The sequence below is a fragment of the Corvus brachyrhynchos genome, unplaced genomic scaffold, assembly GCF_000691975.1.
Source record: "Corvus brachyrhynchos isolate BGI_N302 unplaced genomic scaffold, ASM69197v1 scaffold315, whole genome shotgun sequence".
NCBI classification, from domain to species: Eukaryota; Metazoa; Chordata; class Aves; order Passeriformes; family Corvidae; genus Corvus; species Corvus brachyrhynchos.
This window is the reverse complement of record NW_008237903.1, coordinates 843,525-867,240: the sequence shown is the minus strand read 5'-3', so window position 1 is coordinate 867,240 and position 23,716 is coordinate 843,525. Positions and strand designations below refer to the sequence as shown.

At 42.7% G+C, this 23,716-nt stretch overlaps 2 protein-coding genes and 1 long non-coding RNA gene across 8 annotated transcripts in view; 1 reads left to right on the top strand and 2 right to left on the bottom strand.

Annotated features, from left to right (window-relative positions):
• Positions 1–23,716, bottom strand: part of SHANK2 (SH3 and multiple ankyrin repeat domains 2) — a 272,609-nt gene that overhangs the window by 24,195 nt on the left and 224,698 nt on the right. For 3 of the 6 annotated variants that reach the window (XM_017733032.1, XM_017733033.1, XM_017733037.1), the window contains 4 exons: positions 17,496–17,631; positions 15,649–15,729; positions 15,241–15,249; positions 12,491–12,511 (listed from right to left, as the gene is read on the bottom strand). In XM_017733032.1, coding sequence (XP_017588521.1) covers positions 12,491–12,511; positions 15,241–15,249; positions 15,649–15,729; positions 17,496–17,631 — 247 coding nt within the window. The remainder of the gene's footprint in view (positions 1–12,490; positions 12,512–15,240; positions 15,250–15,648; positions 15,730–17,495; positions 17,632–23,716) is intronic. The other 3 variants (XM_017733036.1, XM_017733035.1, XM_017733034.1) reach the window with 3 other exon arrangements.
• Positions 139–9,789, bottom strand: LOC108446435. Its single transcript, XM_017733038.1, has 2 exons — positions 5,635–9,789; positions 139–1,288 (listed from the first exon to the last, which is right to left on the bottom strand). Exons 1-2 carry the CDS (start codon positions 5,711–5,713, stop codon positions 429–431), a joined length of 939 nt encoding a protein of 312 aa, XP_017588527.1. The 5' UTR covers positions 5,714–9,789; the 3' UTR covers positions 139–428.
• LOC108446436 lies at positions 2,396–10,728 on the top strand. The gene is made up of 4 exons (XR_001861608.1): positions 2,396–4,134; positions 5,770–5,831; positions 9,481–9,558; positions 10,646–10,728. It is a non-coding gene; the product is annotated as an uncharacterized LOC108446436 (long non-coding RNA).

The window sequence follows — 23,716 nt, the reverse complement described above, 5'->3', positions numbered from 1 at the left end:
CAGAAACACCAGGCAAAGACTGATCGAACACAGTTTGGGAGGCGAGTATTGCCAAGACCTCTATACTTACCACCAAGTCCCGAGTGCTTGCTCAGAGGGGGTGGGATAGTGGAGAAAGAAAACTCAAAAAACAGCTGCCTCAAGAAATGACTTGTATTTGTAAGAAAAGCAATGAATGCCTGGCACAGAGTAAAAAAATGCTCGTATGAAGTTAAAGTGAAAGAACAGAGGCAAATGTTCTTCAAATACCAGCAGCACACATCGTTAACAGTGCAAATATAAACTACAAAATGTTAGACTAATCTAGTCAGCCAGAATACAATGTTAGCCAATGTAGGAAATGGTTGAACTCTGCCACCGATGGCCTTATGGCTAAGAATTAAAAGGACAGGCACATTAAAAAAAACTCTAAAAATCCTATGGAGTGGTTATTTTTTCTTCCCTCCCCCTTTTGCCTGGCGTGGAGGCATGGGCAGCGAGGCCCTCTCGGTTATGGCTCTCTGCAGCCGGCCACTGCGACAAGGCAGGGTGGCCTGCGGCGGGTCGCGAGAGTCGCTCGTCCCTTCGGCCCCTGGTAAGCACACAGTGGAGGATGCCACTGCGTCCTCACCAGTCCATGTCGAGGCACACGTCAACTCGACATGGGGGGTGGCTCTTTGGGAGATGCGCGTTTCGAGGACCTGCGTCCTCGGCTGCTTGAGGAAAGCTAAAATCTCTGACAGGTAGTTATGGATGGCTCTTGTGGAGGTAGCCACAATGCCCAGCTGCAGCTCCATACGGCCCATGGACTGGGACATGAGACCCATGGACTGTGCATGCTCCCTCTTGATATTTTCCAGCAGCTGCACAATCCTACTGTTGGTTTCCATCAACAGCTTCTCTCCCTCTGTTAGCTGGGGCTGCCCTCTCCAACCCCGATCCCTAGGGACAGGCTCAACACCGCAGCGCTCTTCATTCATCTCATCATTTCCCTCCTCCTCAGGAGAGTCACTTTCAAACTGAGGAGTCCTACTGAGTGACTGATCCCCGGGAGACTGTATGTCCATGGTGCACTCCGGAGTCCGCGCCGGCGTTTGAAATCCCTCAAAATCCTCCCCAACGTTGCTGTGCGTTTCAGACGAGGACAGCGGCCACTGCCAGCTCTCTGTGGTTCTGGCCGGCGAGTCTTCGTCAGAGGCAGGCACCGAGGATTCCTGTTCTTCGGCCGGCGTGGACAGCGAGCTCCCTCGGTGATGGCCGGCTTGCCCCGAGGATCCAGGAACCTCCCCATCTTGCTCCCCAGTGACATCTGGCAATCAAATAGAGGAGCAACAACCACTGTATCTGAGGCCAGGCAGATGGAGGTATCTACATGCATTGGACAACACATAGAAAGAAGCCAGTTGGGAAGCCAGAGTGTATGTGTTTGGGCAAACAGAAGGGCGGACTAAAGTTTAGTGACTGCATTGGGCACGTGGCAATTGGCGTCATTAAGCACTTTTGGTCTCAATGCACACTGTCCTGTACCCAGAACACACACAGCCATGCTGCATCCCAAGGCAGGAGCTACCAAATTCCCCTCAGCGTGACTGTGACAGGAAATGTCAGTGAACCTAGCGAGAAGCTCACCTATGCACTGCAGTGGTGTCAGTCAGAAATCCCTGGGACGAGCTCAGGGCCAAGGGTCCAATTGAGCTTCCTGGGGTGCCAGATGTGCTCCACCACTGGCTGAGGGCAGCCCTTTGTTGCTCTGAAGCACTGCTGGCTATCTTCACTTTTGTCCGACGTCTCACGTCACCCCCACCCAAAATCTCTCCCAAGTCACTGCTGCAGCACGACGGTGGCCATCCATGGGATTTATCCCGCGAGCAATGCCCTCCTCAACATTTGCCGGATTTTCCTTGCTCTCTTCTCCAAACAGTAGGAAATGCTATCTGAGGGCATTGCTCACCGGGATCTCTTTGTCTCCTGGAAATGAACTGAGTTTTGCCCTCCCCTGGCCACGTCTTCCCTTGCCTGAGGGTGTGTGGTGGAAATCTGGGTGCAAGCTCTCCCCCGTGGCAACTCTAGAGACAAATGCCCTCCCAAAGAGCAGGAAGGGCTCAGGCTTTTGCAGCCGCAGGAATCACCGGCTCACAGTGGCGCGTGTCCTGCACCGCTCTGGATTACGTGAGGCTGTGGCCGGGACTCTGTACACTTACTTCAGATAAAAAAAAAGAGTCCACTTCTTTTTTTAAACTTTTTTTTTGAGGGGCCCAATTTGGTCATCAGAAATGGCCTTGGGGCAGTGTGGCTGAAGTGCTGCAGGAGGCAGCCCAAAGCCCTGCATTCCCCACGCTCAGGCAAGGGACGGCTCAGAGAAGCACTGCTGTCCGTGGGATCGTGACCCCACCAGGCTGCTGCTGCTCACACCGCAGTGGCCTCAGTGCCAGATCAGTGCCGTGCCTACTCTCTGGCATCCCAGCCTTGAAAAAGTTTCTTGGGGTTTTTTTTTGGTAAGGATTAATTTCTGCTTTTTGAAACACTGCTCTTCAGACCTCGGTGAAAGCTGTAAGCTTATATCTGCGAGGTGTTGCTGAGGTCATGTTAAACCATACTTTTGGTTCTGTTTATGAATCAGGGCAGGGCTTTGTTCGATTTTTTAAAAAAAAAAATTATTTTATGTGAAATATAATGAAATGAAAAAATCTTTCTGACAGACCCAGGGATCCCCCCTCCTGTATCTCAATCGCTGTCTACCACAATGTGGCACTCATTCTTTCTATACCCAAGTGCCTGCAATATTATGGTGCTCTGAAAGGGATTCTGTGTGACTTCATAGAATGATGACTTTTAAGTGCTAAAATAATGGATATTATTCGTGCATTTAGCATATTCACTACTTCAAAGTATTCACATTCAAAGTATTCATATTGTCTCTGCGTCTGGCTGGACTGTCCAGTTGCATGTTTTATGGAAAGTGAGGATGAGATTGTATTTGTAAAAAGGCATGAGCTCCTTATGAAAATGAATTTTAGGGACAAACTGTCATGCAATCATTGGCTGTTCCACTCCATGGATATTTGAAAGGAACTGTATATCAACCTAACTAAGAACTGCTTCTTCCTTGGCAATTCTTCTCCTGCTTTGCCTAAAACAGCCATAGCTGCATTCCTTCATTAGCAAAGCTCTCTTAACAACTACAGTGTAGGACCATGAAATTATTTCTCAGCAATTTCCTACTTGAGTACACATGAAAAAAAGAACAAAAAAACAGGGGACCTACTTGTACCACACAAAGCAAACACACACTTCAGTTAAAGTCTATGGAATCAGAGTGAGGTAAGGGATCATAAATACTCATTCTGGTAGAGCCACTGGTCATACAGAATGTCTTGGCATTTCTTTTAACATGTCAGCAGAAAATACCCCATATTTGAAAACCCCATTTACCTGGCAAGTGTTCTAAACAGAGCCCGCCTAACAACTGGTAAGTAGTAGAACCAAACTATACTGGAAGTCAAAAACAGAAGCAAAACGAAATCAAAAACCTCCAGACTCCACACTGATTTATGTATACTTCTGTAAATGGTATCACTGTGTCTACTTTGTTCAGATTCAGGGGGACCAGAACACCTTTGTTATTTGTGCATGTCTACACATTTGCCAGAGGCTGGTAAAGAAAAATTTATCTGAAAAAGCACAATAATCAGTTTTTGCAAAATTCCTTATGTCCTATGAAATGTTTGCCATCCTCCCAATCGGCCTTCTCAGCCTTTCAGAGCTGAAAGAACAGCATCTGGCAATAGGTGACCAATGACACAAACGACAAAGGGCGCAAGCAAAGAGTCTGTGAAAACCCCTGGGCAGAAGGTGAATTGCAGAAACTCTTGGCGAATACTTCTGAATAATGAATACATGCACAGGCTTTAGGTTAGGTTGGTAAACTTGGCTGGCAATGAGAAGGAGGAATAACCATAGCTGTTATTATCTGTAACAAGGTGTTCAGCATCTCTCAGCAGCTCCGGTTTCTGGATGCTTTGGGAAGCATTGCCATGGGGCATGGGGAACCAAGAGTGTGTTACAGGCATGGCGTTCCACAGACCTTCCTTTGCTAAGGAGCAATCATGGGAAAATTGCCTGGAGGCCACTGACTGACAGCACCTGGATGAACGTGTGAGTATCTGCCCAAGAAATCCATTCCTTGGTGACCAAAAGTCACCCTAAACTCCAGGTGGATCTTGGTCAGATTGGTCGCACCAGTGCCTAGGCTGGGGCTGTGGGAAAGGTGTGCCAGGCACAGCAGGGGCACTGCAAAACTGGGTTCAGCCAGAAATTGTCCTTATGCTTGAACAGCTGACCGAGTGACCTCAACTAAATGCCTTTAATTCCTTGGAAAAGGGGTCACTTCCAAAAAAAAGAGAGAGAGAGGCCACTGCAACTGTGAAGTCAAAATCGGCCATGGATCAAACCATGCACCAACATGGCTGACCTCACTTGGTTGTTAATTTGCTTTAAAAAAAACCAAATCTCTTTCTTTTCAAGCTTTAAGTAGAGTGAGTACAAAGAAGCACAGCTAGCTTCCTTGGGTGTGAAGCAAAGGGAGGAGGTCAGATTCCCTGATCTTTCCAGCAATTTCCACCTGACACACCATTCCTACACACAGCATTTTGCTCACAGTGCTAGATGCAACTTACAGGAAAAATAGGTCACTTCTGTCTTTTACAGGTATCTTTATAGCAAGTGATAGCAGCCATCAAACCTGCAGCCTCCAAGGTTCACGTTGCTAACCTCATGTCCCTTGCTCTGCCAGGACAGGACTTCCATCTCCATCCTTAAATGACCAAGGAAGGGACTCAGGAGGGAGCATGCACGTGGGCTAAAGGGAGCAGAAACATCTGGAAGTCAGTGACCCACTGCACTTCAGCTTTAGTGTTTGATCACTGTGGGTACTACACAGCTATTTCCAAAAAGCCCCCTGGGACCCACAGGTTTCTGAAGGCTGTCTTTTGTTTGACCTCACTGACTCTGCTGTGTTTAAGGAAAAAAAAGATCTGGTATTAAAGGGGTCCATACAACAGGAACTGGTGAGCCTCCACCCAAGTCCTGGCTATCTCCCTTTCTCCCCTGATGGACAGGTTCTCTGTTTCTGCAGCGAAGCAGAATCTGCCAGACAGGTTCTCTGCTCCTGCTGCCTGTCCGGGTGTTTCCCTGGGCTGACACAGAGCCTGGTCTGACATGGTGGATCAGCAAATGCTCCTGGAGGCCACAGGAGAGCTGCTCCAGGTGTGCCTGCAGGGGAGAGCTGTGGTTTGCCCCATCCTGCCCTGAGCATGCTGATCAAAGCCAAGTTTATTCCAGCCTTTAGGTTCATGAATATGTCCATTATTTTGGAGCACTGCTATTCCATGCGGTCTCCTCGCACCACAACGTTCATTACCACTGGGAGTCCTTTGTGTTGGTCATTAGGCATGTTTAGGATTGTAGCAATTACTGGGTTGAGATACACAGAGAACTACTGAATGGTTGACTCAGCTGCAGGGGTAGAGGACTTAGACAGAGGCCAAGAACAGAGCAGGGCTTTGGATATACACAAACTTCGGAGACATCAGAAGTATTTCTTTAACTTTTGTTCACCAAAGAACATTTGAGATTTATGCCTGTGTTGTGCCTTACCTGCCACTTGGACTGGCAGCTGATCCCTCCCCTGAGATGTGCTGCTCTTTAAGAAGCCCTCCTTTTGAAATCCCACCATTCCTGTTTCACCTCTGCTACCGGATCGTTGCCTTTTCCATTATCTTTCCTTTTCAGACCGCCCACCAGCGGAGCTGCGCGTGAGGGCTGGGGCACCGTCTCCTCCTGCTGACAGACAGGTGGGTGGAGATGTTCCTTGGCCACAACAAGTGGGCCAGGAGCTCAACAACAGCAGGAACACAGCTGGGGAGCTTCCCGGGCCCTGCCTCTGCTGCTCTGGGCCTGGGCCTCTGTCTGTATCTCATCCTCCCTCCTGGGGTGGGTGCATTTCTCAAACTGCTTAGGTACCAAGGTGATAGGTGCCTTGTAAATACCTAAGATAGATACAGACAGAAACTGTACCAGGCGCATTATGCAACACTTCAGACAATGCCAAAGGCACCTCAGTGCTGTAGGATCACCCACCTGGTCCAGCATCTGCAGGCAAATATTGGGCACATGCATTTTTCCTTTGGAAAAGTGATGGGAACACAGGGCATTCATTCTTCCTTGGTGGCAACAGGTTTGGGCACACAGCCCTTAGGGTCAGGCACTGCCCACACAAGGGTTTTGTTCCATCTCCTTCCCTAAATACGAGTTTGCAGGTTTTGTTTAATTTCCTTTGTTAGCTGATAAAATCTGCTTCCTTGTCAATAATCTGCAAAAATGGGTCACAGAAGCAGCACCAAAACTAAAGGAGTGGTCTTCACATGTGCCTATTAAAAATGCATAGAGATCCTTTTAAACGACATAAAAATATGGCTGTAGTGTTGCTTTTATCTTATGGATTCGATTTTTTTTCCAATTTCTTTTATTTTTAACTACAAGTAGCCTGTTTTTAGCATGAAGTGATTATGCATATAATTAATTTTCCATATCTGGGAAAAAAGAAAAAAGAAAAAAGAAAAAAGCAGCATCTGAATCAAGTAGGTGCAATTGTTTGCACTGCATTCCTTTTAGGTTTTTGGCACTTCCCATATATATGCCAAAGGTCTTGCCCTGATGAATTTGTAAAAGAATAGCTGGGAAGTAACTGGATAAAAGCTTCAGGGGGAATGTCTGTGGGTGGGAGAGCTACTAAAGGACAATTTGGGCAACAGTGGGTCTGGGGATCTGGACAAGGCTTTCAAAGAAGCAGATGAACAAAAATTCTAGGGCATCTTCCCAGTGCTAATGGGCAGGTGAGAACCTACTGATTTCAAAAGAGAGCTTGGTCAGACCACAGGAGTTCATCTGATAACCTTGCTTGGCACAGGAGCAATTTCACCTGAGGAGCAGAGCTCCAGTGTCCCTGGGGGAAAAACAGGTGACTCCTGTTTGGAGATGGTTAAAAACAGATCTGTGCCCACTGAGAACTAAGGGCTTTCTTCTCAGCTCTTCAAACAGGATCGGATGTGTAAAAATTCATCAAAGACTAAAAGTAGGTGAAGTATAACAAGGCCTTCAACACACCACTGAGCATTTGAAGACCAACCTTAGCTAGAGCATGGATTCAGGGTAAGAACATTAAAAGTTAAGATCTAAATCCAAATTTGTTGTGTAAGATCAAAAATTAAAGGGAAGAAGCAACAAGTTCAGCCCACAGTTATGTCCTGTATAGTTAAAAATATCCAGAAATGGAATGACCTGAGTTTTCATGCGGACAATTAGGCTAATCCTCACCAATCTGACACCACTACATTTTAATCTGGAATTAACTTCTTCCAGCTCCACCCCAGATGAACAATTTGCAGTATTGTGCTTGAGTCACAATGCCCAAACCACACATTTACCATTCTGCAAACAACAGGCAGAGAATATTATTTTAGCAGTCAGCATAATGAGGAAATAATAGAAGCGCTTTGCAATACAGTCAAACACAAAAGGCACTTTAAACACTTTCCTTCTATAAAAATTAAGTAAAAATACTTGTCTGTTCTCTGGGATACTGTAAATTCTACAAAGTACTCTAAAATAAAATAAAAGAAAAAAAAATAAAGCAATAAAACATAAAAACTTTAGCAACTAAAATTAATCATTTAACATTGAGTATCTATAAATACCATTACATGAAAATGCTTTGTAGGTATTCACAATAAAGAGCTCTCAAAACTTTCTTGAAAGAAAGCCTTATTTGTGTTTCTAGGGCTGAAAATAGCTTCACATTAGTACACACAAGTCACATTTACGCATTATAACCACACCATCAAGAGTAATTTTAAGGAAGGCAGAAAACTGATATGTTCAAATTCCTTTCTAGAGATACAATTTTCAAGTACCAGCTCTTTAACAGCATGTTCATTATTAAGGAAATAATGATACAGGCATTTAAAATACACCTGCAATGCTGAAGCCTTGCAATTCAGCCTACCTTGAAAGAGGAATGGTCATTGTCTAACACTGGTTTCTGTTCAAGAACAAAAACAAAGCAGAGAATATAGTCAATACCCACTCCTACCCTGCAAGCCAGGTGGAATTTAAGTGGCAATTTGATGTTCTGTTTAAGAGACAGCATTTGAAAATTTGGCCTAGTCACAAAAGAAAGGCAATCAACTCAAAGAAACCAAAAAGGAAGTGGAGGATCTAAAATACTTGCAGCCTTCTCTGGTCTTACACTTAACTCTCACGCTTCCACACCGAGGGGACAAACCAAACAAACTATGAGGAATTATCTAAACACATTTATTTTTAATTAGATTAGAAATTAATTAACATGGGTATGTGAACATTTGAAGGAAAAAGAAAAAAAAATAGCAGCAAAGGGAGTTTTGAGATGAGGGAGATAAGTCCTTCATCTCCCTGGCTCCTGAAAAAGAGAGAGAACACATTAAAAGTGGTGAAAGAGTTTTCCACTGCCCTAACTGTGCCATGTTGGGAAACACATGCAATTTTAACTGCTCCTCAAGCCCTCATGATTTTGAATATGCGCTTAGATATTAAATTGGTAATATCTGAGCATAGCCACACTCACATAAACCAACGTATTTAATGTGTCTCTTTGCAAATGCTGCAAACCCCACATTTTCTGTAACACTTACAATTCCTCTTCCAACTTCTTTTATACCATTGTCTTGTTTGGCTGATGCAGAAAGGTTTTGAAAACCTTTTCAATATGGTCCTGTAGTAAAGAAAAAAAAAGTATCATGACAGGGCACTACATCCTCAAGAATAACCTGATAAATTCAAAATAATAACAGTGTAGATGAGAGCACCCACACAGAGACTCAAGCAGCCTCTGCTCAGGATTCCCAGTGTTTCCAAAATGTTACTTAAAGCACCTTATGACAGGTAAATCCTGGTCTGAAGAAGTCTTTAGTACCAGGAGGTACCTGTTAAGTTTAGACTCTGTGCCACAAGTTGCTAATCAGCATGTTGCCAATTAGGTGCCAAGTTCTTTTTGGTGGAAAACACAGGTTTAGCACTATTCCCTTTTTGAAACAGGCCGATTTTCAATACTTTTCTCTCACAAAGAGTTTTACGAGTACTTATATGGTAGCCACGGTCCTAATCCTACACTTACACTGCTGTGGGCCCCCCCAAGTTACACCACAAGCCATAAAATCAGTAACCTCGCTGCGCCAACCACAAATGGGGCTGGCATTTCTTCACACAGACTTGACAAATTCCACCCAGAGTCACTGCTTTCTGCTTGAGATAAATGACAGCCCGATGACAACCTTTTCCTCATTACTACACTGCCACCTCATTAGAATTTCAAATGCATAATGCGAATCAATTACTTACAAGGGATAACCTTCAAGAATTCTTCATGAAGCCTGATGCCTTCTGCTCTCATCTTCTCAAATGCAGTGTCTGGTGAAGATCTGAAAACCTTCTTCCTACAGAGAAGCACTGCAGATGCTGGGAGCTATCACTGGAGCTGACGTGGTGAGTGCTGTAAAAGTTGCTTTGGGGGTATTTCCACTGTTCCCTGCAGACAAATCTCCATCATCAACTCCACCACAGTGAAATAAAAAAGTGAGTTTTGAACCCAGACGGCTTTGGGAGTGGTCTCTTCAAACAGAACAGAACACTGAGAGCTAATCCACTGCTTGGCATTCATTTATATGTATTTGCTCTGCAATTTCATTGTTTCAGATGCCATTGGAAGGCGCCACCTTTGAATTGCAGACAGAGCTAATAATATTTCTTTTGAATGCCATCAACTGATATTTTTCTATTCAAATGCCAGTAAGACTTGATGCCGGGTAACAATATTCCGTGTTGATGATATCACAGTAATTCTGTATTTGTGAGGTGGTGACAGAATCTAAACCCTTCAAAGGAGGAAATCCTTTATTTATAGTTGGTACTGCAGCCCACACCAAACCCCAAAGACCAGGACCAACACACATACTTTATCAGTATATGGTATATATCAATATTTTATATTGATTACCATATTGAATCTAAGAACAAACAAAGCACCACCCCTAGCTCACAACTGACACCCGTGTGACACTGCCAGCAGAATATTTATTAATGCAGAAGAATTATTTATCCTGTCATTCCCATTTCGCTGTGGAAGTTTAACCTGCTCTATTCTTCATTTTGCCCCTTCTCTTAGAGGATTTTTGTGTCAGGTGTTTTAAAATTCAACACTGTCCACTTCAGCTTTCACTGAAAATCCCAAATTAATCACTAAATCAAACCCATTTCCTGGCAGCAAAGCAAGCTGAGGAGCAGGAAGCTTTTAAATCATGGATCTAGACGTTTACAGATCTTAGTGTATGGATGTGTTCCTTAAGGATCATATAATTTTAAAATTCTCCCTCCACATGGAGTTATTGGAAAGTCAAAACAAAAACTCAAGGAAAAGCCATTTAAAACCAAGCTCTCCACCAGCTGCATAAACTTCTTATGAACAGAGTTAAAGTTTTAAAATATTAATTTTGAGGCTCCAATGATACCTATTTTCCCATGGTGATGATGAAAACTGCGACCTCAAATTTTTCTCTTCATCTTTCATTTCCAGAGTATTTTCAAACCTTCATTTCAATTTGCTGCACGAATATCCTGGTTATTCTTCAGTATTAATGGAATCACATTTTAAGTGCTGCCTCCAACAAGTTGCTGCTACAACTCTTGGTTTACACGTTGCCATAACTTACTCACACAACAGTCCTTGGAAAACTACAAGGCACAAGAGAGAAGAACACCTCTCCCCCATCCCACATATCCCACAAAATCCAGAAGGTAGTTTGGAAACACGACCCCTCCACACACGCGTTTCAAGGTTGGAAGCTACCTCTGAGTCAGGCAACTACTGCAAGCAGAAAGTCAGTGGCATAGATGAAGGTAACTTTTAGTGATTCATGCTTTGTAACTGCAGTAAAATGACAGAACTGCCTGTGCCATACTGCTCCAAACCTAAGGAATTTATCACCTATCTCTTTAGACACAGACAGCCTATCTTCTATCCTGAATACCAAAAAATACAGCCTATGTCCTGCCCTGCCTTCCTTTCCCCTGCTCTCCCAATGAACCAGAACCCATCTCCAGTGATAACCAACAAGACCAGTCAGACAGAACCACAAAAGTCACTCTTTTTATCTTAATGCCTGCTCCATCTCTGACCCAGAAAACTGAAGTTTTGGTTGACAGAAGACTTTACACAATAACACAAAGATTTTTTTTTTTAATATGCTGCCGAAACATATTTTTCAGCAGCAATGTGGTTTATCCTGTCATATTCTCTGAATGGAGAATAGCAAGTATCCCTAGCTGGAGCCTGTGGTAACCACCTGAAAGGAGGTCAGGAAAGAGCAGGAAAATAAAGAGTGAAAAATAACCCAATCTCGTCCTATTAAATGTTAAAAAGGAAAAGCTTCCCTGCTGAGAGAAGACACTGCCTACAGCCTAGATTTCCTTTCCATGACACTGAGCCTCTTCCAAGAGCAGGACACAGCCTGTTTTTCACCAGCTACCACCCAGGGGCTCAGGGAAGTGGGAGACTCTTCCTTGGGCCAGACTCCATGAGAAGGTGGAAATGACACAGCCCCTGCTCGGGAGAGCTCACAATCTAGGGAAGCAAAATGACGTACAGGAGCATGGAGAAAGTGCAGCTCAACACAAACAAACTCTCTGTACACAAAAATACATTTATGGAAACTATTAAAATAGCACTGCTATTTCTACCTGGCCCCCTGCCTCGCCATCAGTGCTGGGATGATTGCGCAGTAGGGATCTAGGGAAGGTGGGTCTTTGGGAGAGATTTGAAGGAGAAGGTGGTGGGTGGCCTCATGAATCAGTCCAGGGAGGGCACTCCATGCATACAGGACAGCGTGGAAGACGTTCTATCGGACACTACCGAATTGTGCAGAGCAGCATTTGTCCGGGTGGGAAGCCCGGGTGTGGTGTGCGAGATCCCTGACTCCTGAGACAGACACAGTGTGGGCGCGGAGGAGCGCGCGGCCGTTCGGGAGACAAGCGGGGCACTAACGGGGGACCGCACTGGGGGGAGGGGGTCACTGGCCACTAACTCTCTGTGGCTGCCAGTCAGCACAGGAACTGTGAGGACATGAGATGGAAGGGGTTGGAAAAGAGTTGGGTACAGAGAAGGAAAAAAAAGGCAAGGTGAAGGAAAGGAGACAAAAGGAAGAAATGCGGGGGATATTTTCGAATGTGGTCTTCTGTTTGAGTTTCTTAGTGTGTTTGCAATTTATTAACTAAATAACTAAAAAAACATATACAATAATTAATGTACATTTGACACCATAAAATAAACTGGACCATATGCCAACATTTACATTATGTTATTATCCTCCACTATGGAAAGGTGAGAAACAGGTTAAACAAGAGACAAAATGCTTCCCCTTACCCTTCTTCTTCCGTACTGAAGCTTGGAAATAGAAAGGGAATGAACTGTGAATCAATTCTGAAGGTAATTTTTTATATGCTAAATCCTTGTCTGTCATTTTGAGCACAAACATTATTCTTCCCCCTAAGACGTCAGTCTCTCCCTGCTCACCTCTACTAAACAGGTATCTCTCAAACCACAGTAGATAAAATTTGATTTTGCCAAGCTGTTTATCAGGGTTTATGATAACCATGAGGAATTTCTCCCCTCAGCTATTAGGGATACATCCGCAGGGTTTTTTTTCTTCCTAAGTTCTTTTTTAAAACCAGTAATTGGGGCAACTTATTGATGCCAGGGCTGTCAAACTACGTCAACATTGGGCATTTCCAAATCTTTGCAGATTTAAGTGGAAAGGAATCATTAGCACACTGCATCTTTTGGATTAATTAATTTGAAAGAGGACAGCTCAGATGGTCTGCTCTGTATTATGAAGAACAGAATAGCTCAAAACATGTCAATAAAACTGTAAGTAGGGTTCAGAGCCAGGCAAAGGAAGCAAGATGGATAATTTTTTAAAAAAAATTATGTTTAACTTAGCTAGATGACATTACAAAACTAGGCACTCTAAGGGAAAACAAATGGGGAGTTTCTATTTATATTTTTCTTCTATTACATCACAAGGGACATTCAATAAAATTAAAGGCATCACATTCAAAACCAATAAAAAGGAAATACATCTCTACACAGCACATAATTAGCCCGTGGGATTCTTTGTCACGAGACATTGCTGAGACCATGAGCTTCTCCAGCTCAGGAAAAAGGGTTACACAGAGGTATTGATGAGAACATCCACAGTGCTCACTTATAGGCACTTCCTATTTGGTTTGCACATATATGTCGTGAAGAAATGCTTATTCACTAGGGAGTTCAATGGCTGTAAAAATGTGGGTGTTCTCATAGCTCTCACAGATGTCCAATATATACACATATACATAGAGAGAGAGATAAATTATGTATAAATACACACATACAAGCTGTGTTTTATGTCAGGAGACAACTTCTAACTGATGACAGGGAGAACATTTTCCCTGTGGAAGCTTGTTCAGCTGCCATGCAATTGAAGGATTCTTGTCCCTTCTGATAACAGCCCTTTCCCAGAGCAAATATGAAAATAGGTAGACCACAGATGTTATTTGGAACAGCAGTCACATTGTTTGCTAGGGTGGCAGATGTTCAGAGTGTCACACAAGTGGCATTTTACAGCCTTGTTCAGGAAGAGAGCAAATTTCTCTCACTACTACAGCTTTCCTAGGGGACAAGCACCTCTGGAACATGGTGCAGGACTCTTCCTCAGAACAGAAAACTCTTGCCACTGCAATATCTGCCCCATCTGGATAAATATGAGTGGGAAATGTGCTCAAAAATGGAAATATGTCCCATGGCTGCTTGTTAAAGGAGCTGCAGTGGTTTCTGGTACTTGGTGAGGACAAACAGCAGATCAAGGACTACAGCCTGAGCAGGGGGTTGGGAAAGCTCAAATATGATGGTCTCCACTGGGGACTATTAACAAGCTGTTCTCCCCTAGGGAAATGCTGCTTTTGCTGTAAGAACAGCTTCAATCTTCCTGTGGAAGATCGAAAAGTCAGAGAAATAGAAGAATATCCTCAGCTTGAAAGCAATTGGCAGAAGAGGATAATGAAGGGGCAAAAATGGTGCCTAAGTATTGCTGTCCCCTTGGGAAAGGTGGTTGATAAACCACCTTTACAAGCTCTCAGCACTCCATGAAAGAAAACCAAATGAAAAACACCCAGACCCACAAAGTGTGCTCCAGAAATAATATTTTACATTTTAATCCTGGAAGTAAAATGATGGAGCATTCACAAGCTGTTGATACTTAAGCTCCTAAACTTCCTTGCACATAAAAATCAAATTTTCTGAGACCTGCTAGAGCTAAATAATCAGACTGGGGTGGTTATTTTGGTCTTCATTTGGTTGTTAGACCATAGAGAACAGCACCCACTTCAGCACCACTTTGCTGGGAAGACTTCCCACTGGAGTTACGTGACTCAACTCACTAAAGGATGGATGGGGTCCATCTGCCCCAGAAAACACTGACTTGCAGGGGAAAAAAAAAGGGGCCACGAGGCTATGATTCCTTCCAGTTGGCCTTCAGATGAGTCCATGTCAGGAAAACCCCAAGCTCATAAAATTAAGTATTTAAATCGCTGTAGAATTACATGGAAAAATGGTTTTACTGTGTGAATTATTATCATCTACTGCTCTGCAGTGAGGGATGTGGTTTGGTTTTATACCCATTTCTCACTTGCTAAACACGCTGTTTTAGTGTTACAGCCACATAGAAATGTGCACTGGGCTTTTCTCTTTTTATGTGTGATTTATTCCTATTTCCATGTCTTAGTCTAGCTGCAGAAATTCTACCTTTTAATGACCTAACAGATTAAAACCAGGAAGAAAAGAACATCTACCCTCCTCATTTCTAGAAGATGAATACAAATTCCTGAAGAACTATGCATATCTAGAATGTGGATGATCAAGCAAAGGAATCTACAACCACATTTCTCAAAATTAGCAAATGAAAGACTGAATGCTCAATAATTTTTTATTACCAGTAGTGAGAGGAATTAAGTTTATATCATGCACAGAAGTCAAAGGGATATCATAATATGCACTTTTTCAGATCAAATGAAACAAGTTGAAGTTGAAGCTGCTTCAACACTGTCAGCTTTTAACAACAGCTTCTGGCAGCTTACCTTTATCCACTAATGAGAGGCCACAGAAATTTAAAATAAAACAATATTAGATGAACTGAAAATTTAGAAAGCAAAGCTAACAAAACACGATACAGCATTTCTTTCTTTCTTTCTTTTTTCTTTCTTTTTTTTTTTTTTTTTTTTTTTTGGTAGATGTGCCAAACTTTGATGATGCATAAAATGTATCAACATTCCCTTGCGTAGCAGTAAAGGCACAAGTCTCCACAAAAATCAGTCATGCGAGTCATGCACATTTTGAACTCTCCAAAGATGCAGCATTCTTAAAACCTCCTCTGCTCTAGACACTGTACACAGTGCAGCACCCTTCATCAGTTTCACATATAGACATATAGATAGATATTTACATCTCCACTAAGCCAGCATGCTTGCCAAAAAACACTTTCTTACCAAGCTCTTCCAGCTCTGAGGTCATGGACTTAGACCGCAGGGTCAGTGCAGTGGTTGGAGCTCGCTTAGGAGGTGGTGGGGCTGTGCATGGAACAGAGAGAACACACAGGTGTCAGCCAACACACACCCTGGGAGCCCTGTGCTCACAGCCACAATTCCGTATCAGCTGGAAAGGATAAGCTCCATGAGACAAGGCGGAAATAAATACCTACATGCGGAGGAAAAGCCCTGAGATGCTTTTCATGGACTGAATTTCTCCACTGTTTCTGGTTCTAGCGTAGGTTGCTTGACACATCCGCAAGCTTTTATGTAACAGGAAACATAGAAACACTTAAAGCTAAATAACTGTGCACTTCTGTTTCCCAGCAGGAAAAGGGCTTTCTAGAGAAAGGACCTCACAGCAGTGCTGCCCCTTCTGAGAAATATGTGGGGCTAAAAACCTCCTGGGAACCAGCCAATCTCTGGCAGATTAATTTAAACTTTGGAGAAACGGTTCAGTCTGAGAAATCCAGGAAAGGACATTCGAATTTATCTGAATTCTTAAGGGGAGTCTAAGGGAAACAGGTGTTTCCCTTCTCAGAATAAATAAGACCTTACAATATCAAGGCACATCTAACACAAAAACTAAGATCTGTGCTTTAGTATCCTGATAACAAATACTTCTGTTATTATAAAGACCATCTCACTCCAACCCCTCTGCCACGGGCAGGGACACCTTCCACTATCCCAGGTTGTTCCAAGCCCCATCCAGCCTGGCCTTGGACACTTCCAGGGATCCAGGGGAAGCCCCAGCTTCTCTGGGACACCTGGGCCAGGGCCTCAGCACCCACACAGTAAAGAATTTCCCCGCAATATTTAGTCTAAACCTGCTGCCTTTCAGTTTAAAGCATTGCCCCTTGTCCTGTCACTACATTTAAGGCCAATATGACACATCCCAAAAGGCAGGGGGCAAAGAGGTTTGTTTAAAAAGTGTGAACAGTAATTCCATCAAGCTAAAAGTAATGCAGGACCATGCTGGGATATGATTTAGTTTAACACAACAGCCTTTCCCCTCCACCCCACAAGCTGGTCTCACTTTCAATTTTTTAAATTATTACTATTTTTAATAAGCAACAGAGGTGAAAAACACTCCCAGCACAGACAGAAAGTTTTAGTTTCCTGGAGCAGGAGGGAGCCCTGGAGTGCCAGCTCCTCCCCTGCTCCTGTGTTGAAGAGCCAGGTGTGTGTGAGGGATAACTGGGACTGGTGGGAGGAACAGGAGCTTTCAGCAACGTGCCGCTGCTGTATGGAACACCAGTGAGCAGCAGCAATCTTTCCTGCTTAATGATAATTATGAGGGCCTAATGACTTCCCTGCATAGCTGGGAAAGCAAACTCAGGGGCATCTAAGGTGAAGGAGACAGTGTAAATTCCTTTTTTTGTTTCCTCTTTTTATTTTGGGTGAAGTTTTTGTGGTGGCTTTTTGGATGGGTGGGTGAGAAACACACTGCTGAACTACTCCTATCTCAAGTAGGTTTGCAATTAATAAAAGATCATCTGTTCTTAGTGCTTTTCCTCTCTCACTGCTGCAGGAAGTTTTACTACAAGATCCTCAAACACACACACGAGAAAACCCCCAAAAGATGAACTTTCTCACCAAGCATGACAAGAGAATATTGCTTGTGTTAATTGTGTTAATGTCTAACCCAACAGAATTACATCGCTCTAAGTTAAACAAGAACTGGGCATTTCAAACTTTGGAAGGCAAGTCTAATAAATCAGAATTTAGAAAGCAGCAGTTTCATGCCCATACTTGGTTTTCTGTGAAGCAAGAGCAGGAGAGTCCATTAGGAAGAGAGAAAAAGGTACCTTTCTTCCTTGCTGTGTCATCTGGATCAAGATTCCTGGTTACTGTGACAACCTTCAGCACGAGGTGATTGCCCCCCTGTCGAATCATGTTCACCACCTGCCTGTGGCCAACTTTCACTACATTCTCATTATTAACCTGCACAGAAAGGAAGGAGTCTTTTAGACCAAAATGCAGAAAATGTTTGTTCTATCATTTTTATAAACAGAAGGTGGAAAGAACGGGAAGAAACAGAATTTCTACAGTTACTGCCTTTTAATGAAAATACGTATTTAAGGAACAGTGCACAGCTGACAGGATGACCAGAAAACAAAGCTACTCCTTTGGGAAATACACATCTAAAGAAATCCAACCAAATCCTGCCCTTTATGTATTTTATTTACAACAATTAGAGTTTTCCTTCTCCAAGTTTCTGGAAGGATCTCCTGTCCTGGGAGCAAAGGCAACAGGGCCATAGCAGGCCCAAAGAGTCTCCATGGAAAAAGAAGAGCTAAATACATGAAACCCAAGCAGCTACTGTGGTCATGGCAATTAAACTCCAAACTGCACTGCAACACTCAGCTAAAAAAAATAAACTTAAGAAAAAAAAAAAATGTACTCTCTCAGTAATTCCTAGTGCTGTATCATCCTTTTTGCTGGATATGTCTTTCCATAAATTAAAAAATTAATGGACACATAAAATAATAAATTAATAGACACAGAAGAAAGCAGAGGCATAACAACTGCAAGTAAGCACGGCTAAAAGCAATTTATTTATTCATTCAATCTATAAGGAGTCACTGAAAGTTATCTGAAATCTGAATGATGACAACATGTAAGACTGAAGTGCTGCCTGTGCTATTTGAGCATAAAAGATATTGAGGAATGGAGGAAGAGCTGCTGCCAGAATACATGCTGGGAAGTTGATCTCTCTCCAAAATTCCACTGACTCAGTAATATTTCACTGAGATCACTCAATGCCTTCCAAAATGAACATTCATTTTCAAAGTAAGTGTTTTTAGCCTCCTCTATTTATTCTGACAGGCTGGGCATCTCACACTCTCAAGGATTTACAGTTTAGAGCAGAATCTCTCATTAAATATTATTGCCATTTAGCAGAACAAACAGCACAAGCCGCCCCACTCCAACTTGAAATCATTTTTCCATCCATTGTCTGGAAGGGAAACCTTCCCTTTTTCCAAGCTTTAGCTGAGCCAAAATGCATTTTAATGAACCAGTGCGTTGGTAAAGCATCTTTTTGACACAGTGCTGCAGTCAGGAGCCCGAGGGGAGAGCTGTGTGCTCTGTGTCTGAGCTCGAGGTGCTTTTGGAGATGCTTTTTTGGTTTCATGTACTGTGACGTAGGTGGAACACATGCTGAACATCCAGACCTGTTGAGCAGGCAAAGATGAAGTTCTCTCATTCTGTAGGTGGAGGGTATAAAAGAATATCCATTTAAATAGGGCTCTTGCTGGTTTGCTTTATTTTACACCTTCTTAGCATCTGGTATTTAATTTCAAGAGATATTTATTTAGCTGGACCAATGGCATCTAAATTTAATCTGTCTAAAACACTGAAGCAAACAGCGTTATCCATTTACTTCTGAATTCCTTCCAGTATTAAAGCCTCAACCAGGTAATTCTTTTCCACAGGAAAAAAAAATCCTGTAATTAAGAATTATGGAATGCATCTACTCTATTTTTACTGGAATTAAATTTCAAGCTTGGAAGCCAGTAAGGATTACAATGTAATCCCTAATGCTGTCAAAAAATAGAGCCCTCCAAATAAATCAAAAGTCAATATTAATCAAACACATGTATACTTTCACTAGTGTAAAGTGATAAATGTGTAATATGATAAACAGCTTATGCAGCATCCCATCTGTTCCCTTCGTTCTGTGCAATGATATTTAACATTTAGCAAATATATACAACACATTTTTTTAAAGCTGCCTCAGAAACAGAACCCGTAAATGACTGTTTATAGCAGCTTTGTTGAAAAGACCCAGTTACAAAAGCTGGGACCAGAAAGATTTACCCGAAAATAAAGAAAATAAAAATATTGATAGGAGAGCTGAAGGTTGTTTAACTCAGAGTCTTACAGAAATAGTGGAGAACAAAAGAATCATGAGACCAGCAGAGCAGAATCTCATCTTCACAGTCTTTAGCACCTCAGGGGGTAAAACTGGAGCGTGATTACAAAGCAGTAACTCGGGAGCTGTCAATAGCTTATAAAGATTGCAATGACATTATTTCTTTTACCCTCCTTCAATATTTCATCCAGAAGCCAAATGACTGCGGAAAGGGTCATCAGGCAGTGAGACAGCAGAGTTCAAGCAGGTTTGTCTGACAGCTTTAGTTTGATATTATGCAGCAAAACTTTTCCAGGTGTGAATAAATTGAGGTGAATCTCTCTCGACTTCCACTTCAAGCTTTGGCAGGGGGGACTTTGTAAAGCAGGAAAGCAGATATCTATTCCAACTGTGCCAATTCATTTCATAATCACCACAGTGTTCTTGATATTAAATGTAATCCCACTTTTCAAAACACTCAAAAACTGCTTTTTCTTTTAGTGGCTAAGTGTTTGGAAGGAAGCTCTAGAAACAAAGAGTAAAGTTGTTTTGCAGGCTCAAATTTGTGTCTTTCCCTCTTCTTCAACCCAATCTTTCAGCATATTTTGTGCAAGCTTTCACTGCAAAACCTCAAGTTCTTCTTTTCCTTCTACTATTCCACAAAATATTTCTGCACTGAACTTCTTCTGCCATGTCCTTCAAAAATAAGTGAAAATAGCTGAAAGAAACAGACATGTGAGGAGGCTGGGTCTATGCTACATCAATGAAATCATCCAACAAACCAAATGCAAGGAAAACTGTCCCTTGGGACAGCCCACAATTTCAACAACTCCCCTCTATCCGCTCTGGACTCTCAGGAAAAGCCTCAGAATTCTGTGTTTTTGAAGACCATCCTTTATTATCATCTGGTTACTGGCCAGTGGGATGGAAATCACTTTGAGAGAATTAATTTATGAAATAATGCGATCTCATAGACTGAATGTCTTTAAAAATACTCTAAACAGGCTGGATAAAAGTGGGGGTTTTTTTCTGAAATGCACAGTTGTGCAATGGGTTGAAAAAAATAATATAATACAATATAATATAATATAATATAATATAATATAATACAATAGTAAAATAAAAAGCACATTGTAAGCTGGCAGATGCACGAGCTGGAATACATTCACCAGAGCAGCCTTCCTGTAGGAAGGTGCAAAAGGAAAAAAAAACCCACTACCAGAGAAAGAGACCTTTGCAGACTTCGTTCTATTAATTTAAAAAAATAGATTAAAACAAACAAAAAAAACCCTCAATTTTTTCAATGCATCATCCTAATCCTTCCATTACCTAAACATTCCCTCAGTGGAAAAGGCAGTCAATCATTCTGAACAGTAATTAAGTAGGCAGAACTCCATCATTATGCTTGGAATGCCCGCTGGTGGAATGGTTGAAGTTGGAAATGCACATGCTGCCAGAAGAAGCTTCTCAGAAGCTCTTCCTTATCCGCTGAACTACTTGAAAAAAACCCCAACAAACCCCCAAACCCGTTACACACACTTACAACCCCCTGCCTACACATTTTTTGAAATTCACCCTTTTTGATAAATATTTCACACACACAGACTCCATCACAACTTGTACCAGTGAAAATAAATAGCCCACAAGTGATTTAGCAGGCTCTGTGTTTCAAGTCACCACGGAGCTGTGCACGTGGCACTGCCTGTCGCCAGCCAGGAAGGGTTTCCCATCTGGAGACTAAAATGTGAGAGGAAGAAAGACACAGTGACCCAGACAGTTTTGGGGAAGTTATCTGTGCTCCCAGTAAACCCACAGGGCCAGCCCAGGGGTCACCCACTGAAAACCAGCAACGGGTTGTGGTGTCTGCGGCCATACTGGGATGGGCTGGAGCAGCATTTAGCACAAACTAGCACAAATGTCCCAGATTTGCACCTGACAAGCATATTGAGTGTCAAGAATCCCATTCTTTTATCCTCTAAATTCATTCTAAAAGCTGAATTTAGTGGGCTCACGGACAGCACAAGGGTACACAGACAGTGAATCTGGAAAGGCTTCGGTGAAAGCAAATTTGACCAAATTCTGCTGGCAGCTTACTTTGCCCTGAGCACCTCAGGAAAGGCTTGAATGCAAAAAATGACCACAGACCCAAAGGAGGAGGCAAGTTAAAAAGGTCCAAATCCAGAAGATGCTTTGGTGTAATGACATTTTATGTGCTTACAAAATGCATTTCACCACAAATGATATCAAGATTCATTGTCTCAATTTTAACCTGTGTCTTAGATTAAAAGAGAAAGTAATAATATAATATAATATATAAATGAGTCCCATAATGGAAATTAATTTATGAATTTGTCTCTGCAAACCCAATTATTCCCATCACACCACAGAAGCTTAAACAGACAGAAGCAAATGGCTTCAGTCCACTGGGCTCCAACTCTTCATTTATTTCTACAGTTTCTCAAACAGGCCTTGAACAGTCTCTGGAAGATTCCTGAAGACTTTCCAACACCAATGGGAAGTTTTTTTACGTTCTGATCTCCCACATAAACATCACTGAATGCCACTGGTGTTTGCCCATATCCCATTTAATCTACTTCGGTGTAAAAGATGCTCCAGAGACTTCGTGTACTGTTGATCTAAAAGGTGCTACTAAAAACAAAAAGAAACAAAAAAAAGAGCTTCACAGAAACAGGGATATAAGGATGTGGAAATTCCAGCTGACGTCTTGCATTAATAATGATTTTGCAGTAGTCCACTTGCTCATAGATTTGCCTGCCCTCGTGGTCTTACTGCATGGGATGATGTAAAGTTGAAACCAGTGAGCATGGGATTGGACTAGGTGATCAACAGAGGCAACTTCTCACCTGAATTCTGTCATTTCTGGCATTTCTCCAGAAGAAGAAATAGTATAAGGAAGTACTTGACAGCAAACTAAATACGTAAGAATTAAGGGAAAAGCATCAAAATCATTCGTAGCCTTGCTACAGTAGAAATTTCTTTGCATAAACTCAAATATTGGGGTGCACAAACAAGATATAAGAGGCCTAAAGGAAAACACCCTGTGGAGAGACAGTGTCCTGAGGTTTTGGATTCCACCCTGCCACCACATTTCCCCCTGCTTGCACACAGGGAATGTTGTGCCTTTTCTGCTGCAGCTCCCGTGGCAAAGGGAGATGTTACTGCCTGGCGCTTGCTCCGGGCAAGGGCAGCAGGACAGGCTGGAGCCTGGTGAAACCTGGCATCCAGCCAGGCAAAGACTTTCCCCTCAGCTGATTCAGCAGTGGCCAAACTGCTGAAAAGTGGAGTGCAGCATGGCCTCTGCCTGGAGACAGCAGAGCTGTCGAGGAAGGGCTCAGCTTCATCCCCCCGAGTCGCACCAAACCTTCGGCTGCGCTCAGGAACATCTATTTCTGAGAGAGGCACTGGAAGGCAGAGGCATCTCAGATCATAAACTCCAGACTCCTTGGTTGTCATGGCAACTGCATCACAAAATTTGTTTCTTAACATTTAGCCACGCTCCATCTTGGAACTTCTCAGATTTCTTGTCCCTGTTATTCCCGCTAGGCCCAGAACCTCTGAGAAGAACTGGTATTTTCTCTAATTTCTGTCCTAGGTGTAACCAGTTTGTACTAATCCTTTTTTCTCCTGTGTCAAACTACCAAAAGCCTAAATCGCCTTTATTTTCCCCTTACTTTCCCAGCATGCTACAAACATATCAGGTGGGAGTAATGCCCTGCCTTGGTTAAACACACATTTTAATAATATATTATGACAAAGTCGAAAACCTGAATGGAGCATAACAGCTGTCAGTCCTTCAGAGACCTTTTTAGTTTTTTTTAATGTGCCTAACTTCAGCCAAACCAGCTTATAAAGATGGTCATGCATTCATCTGTGTTTCACCCAGCTTACTCTGGTCCCAGGGCACTGTCTGACCTCCCTCAAGGGAAATGCACAACTTGTTTTCTTCTAATAACTACAAACTGACTGGATGAGTTTGGGATCAAAGCTGACACCCCAAAAAAGCAGCAGCAGGGTTAAAGGTTGCTGTTCATCTCTTACCCATTACATTCTTTAAAAGGCAGAACTATGTTAAATCAGCACTCTCATCTAAAATTTTGCATTTTGCTTACTTATATCTCACCTGAAAGCTGCTGCAAGTAAGTGACTCCCGTC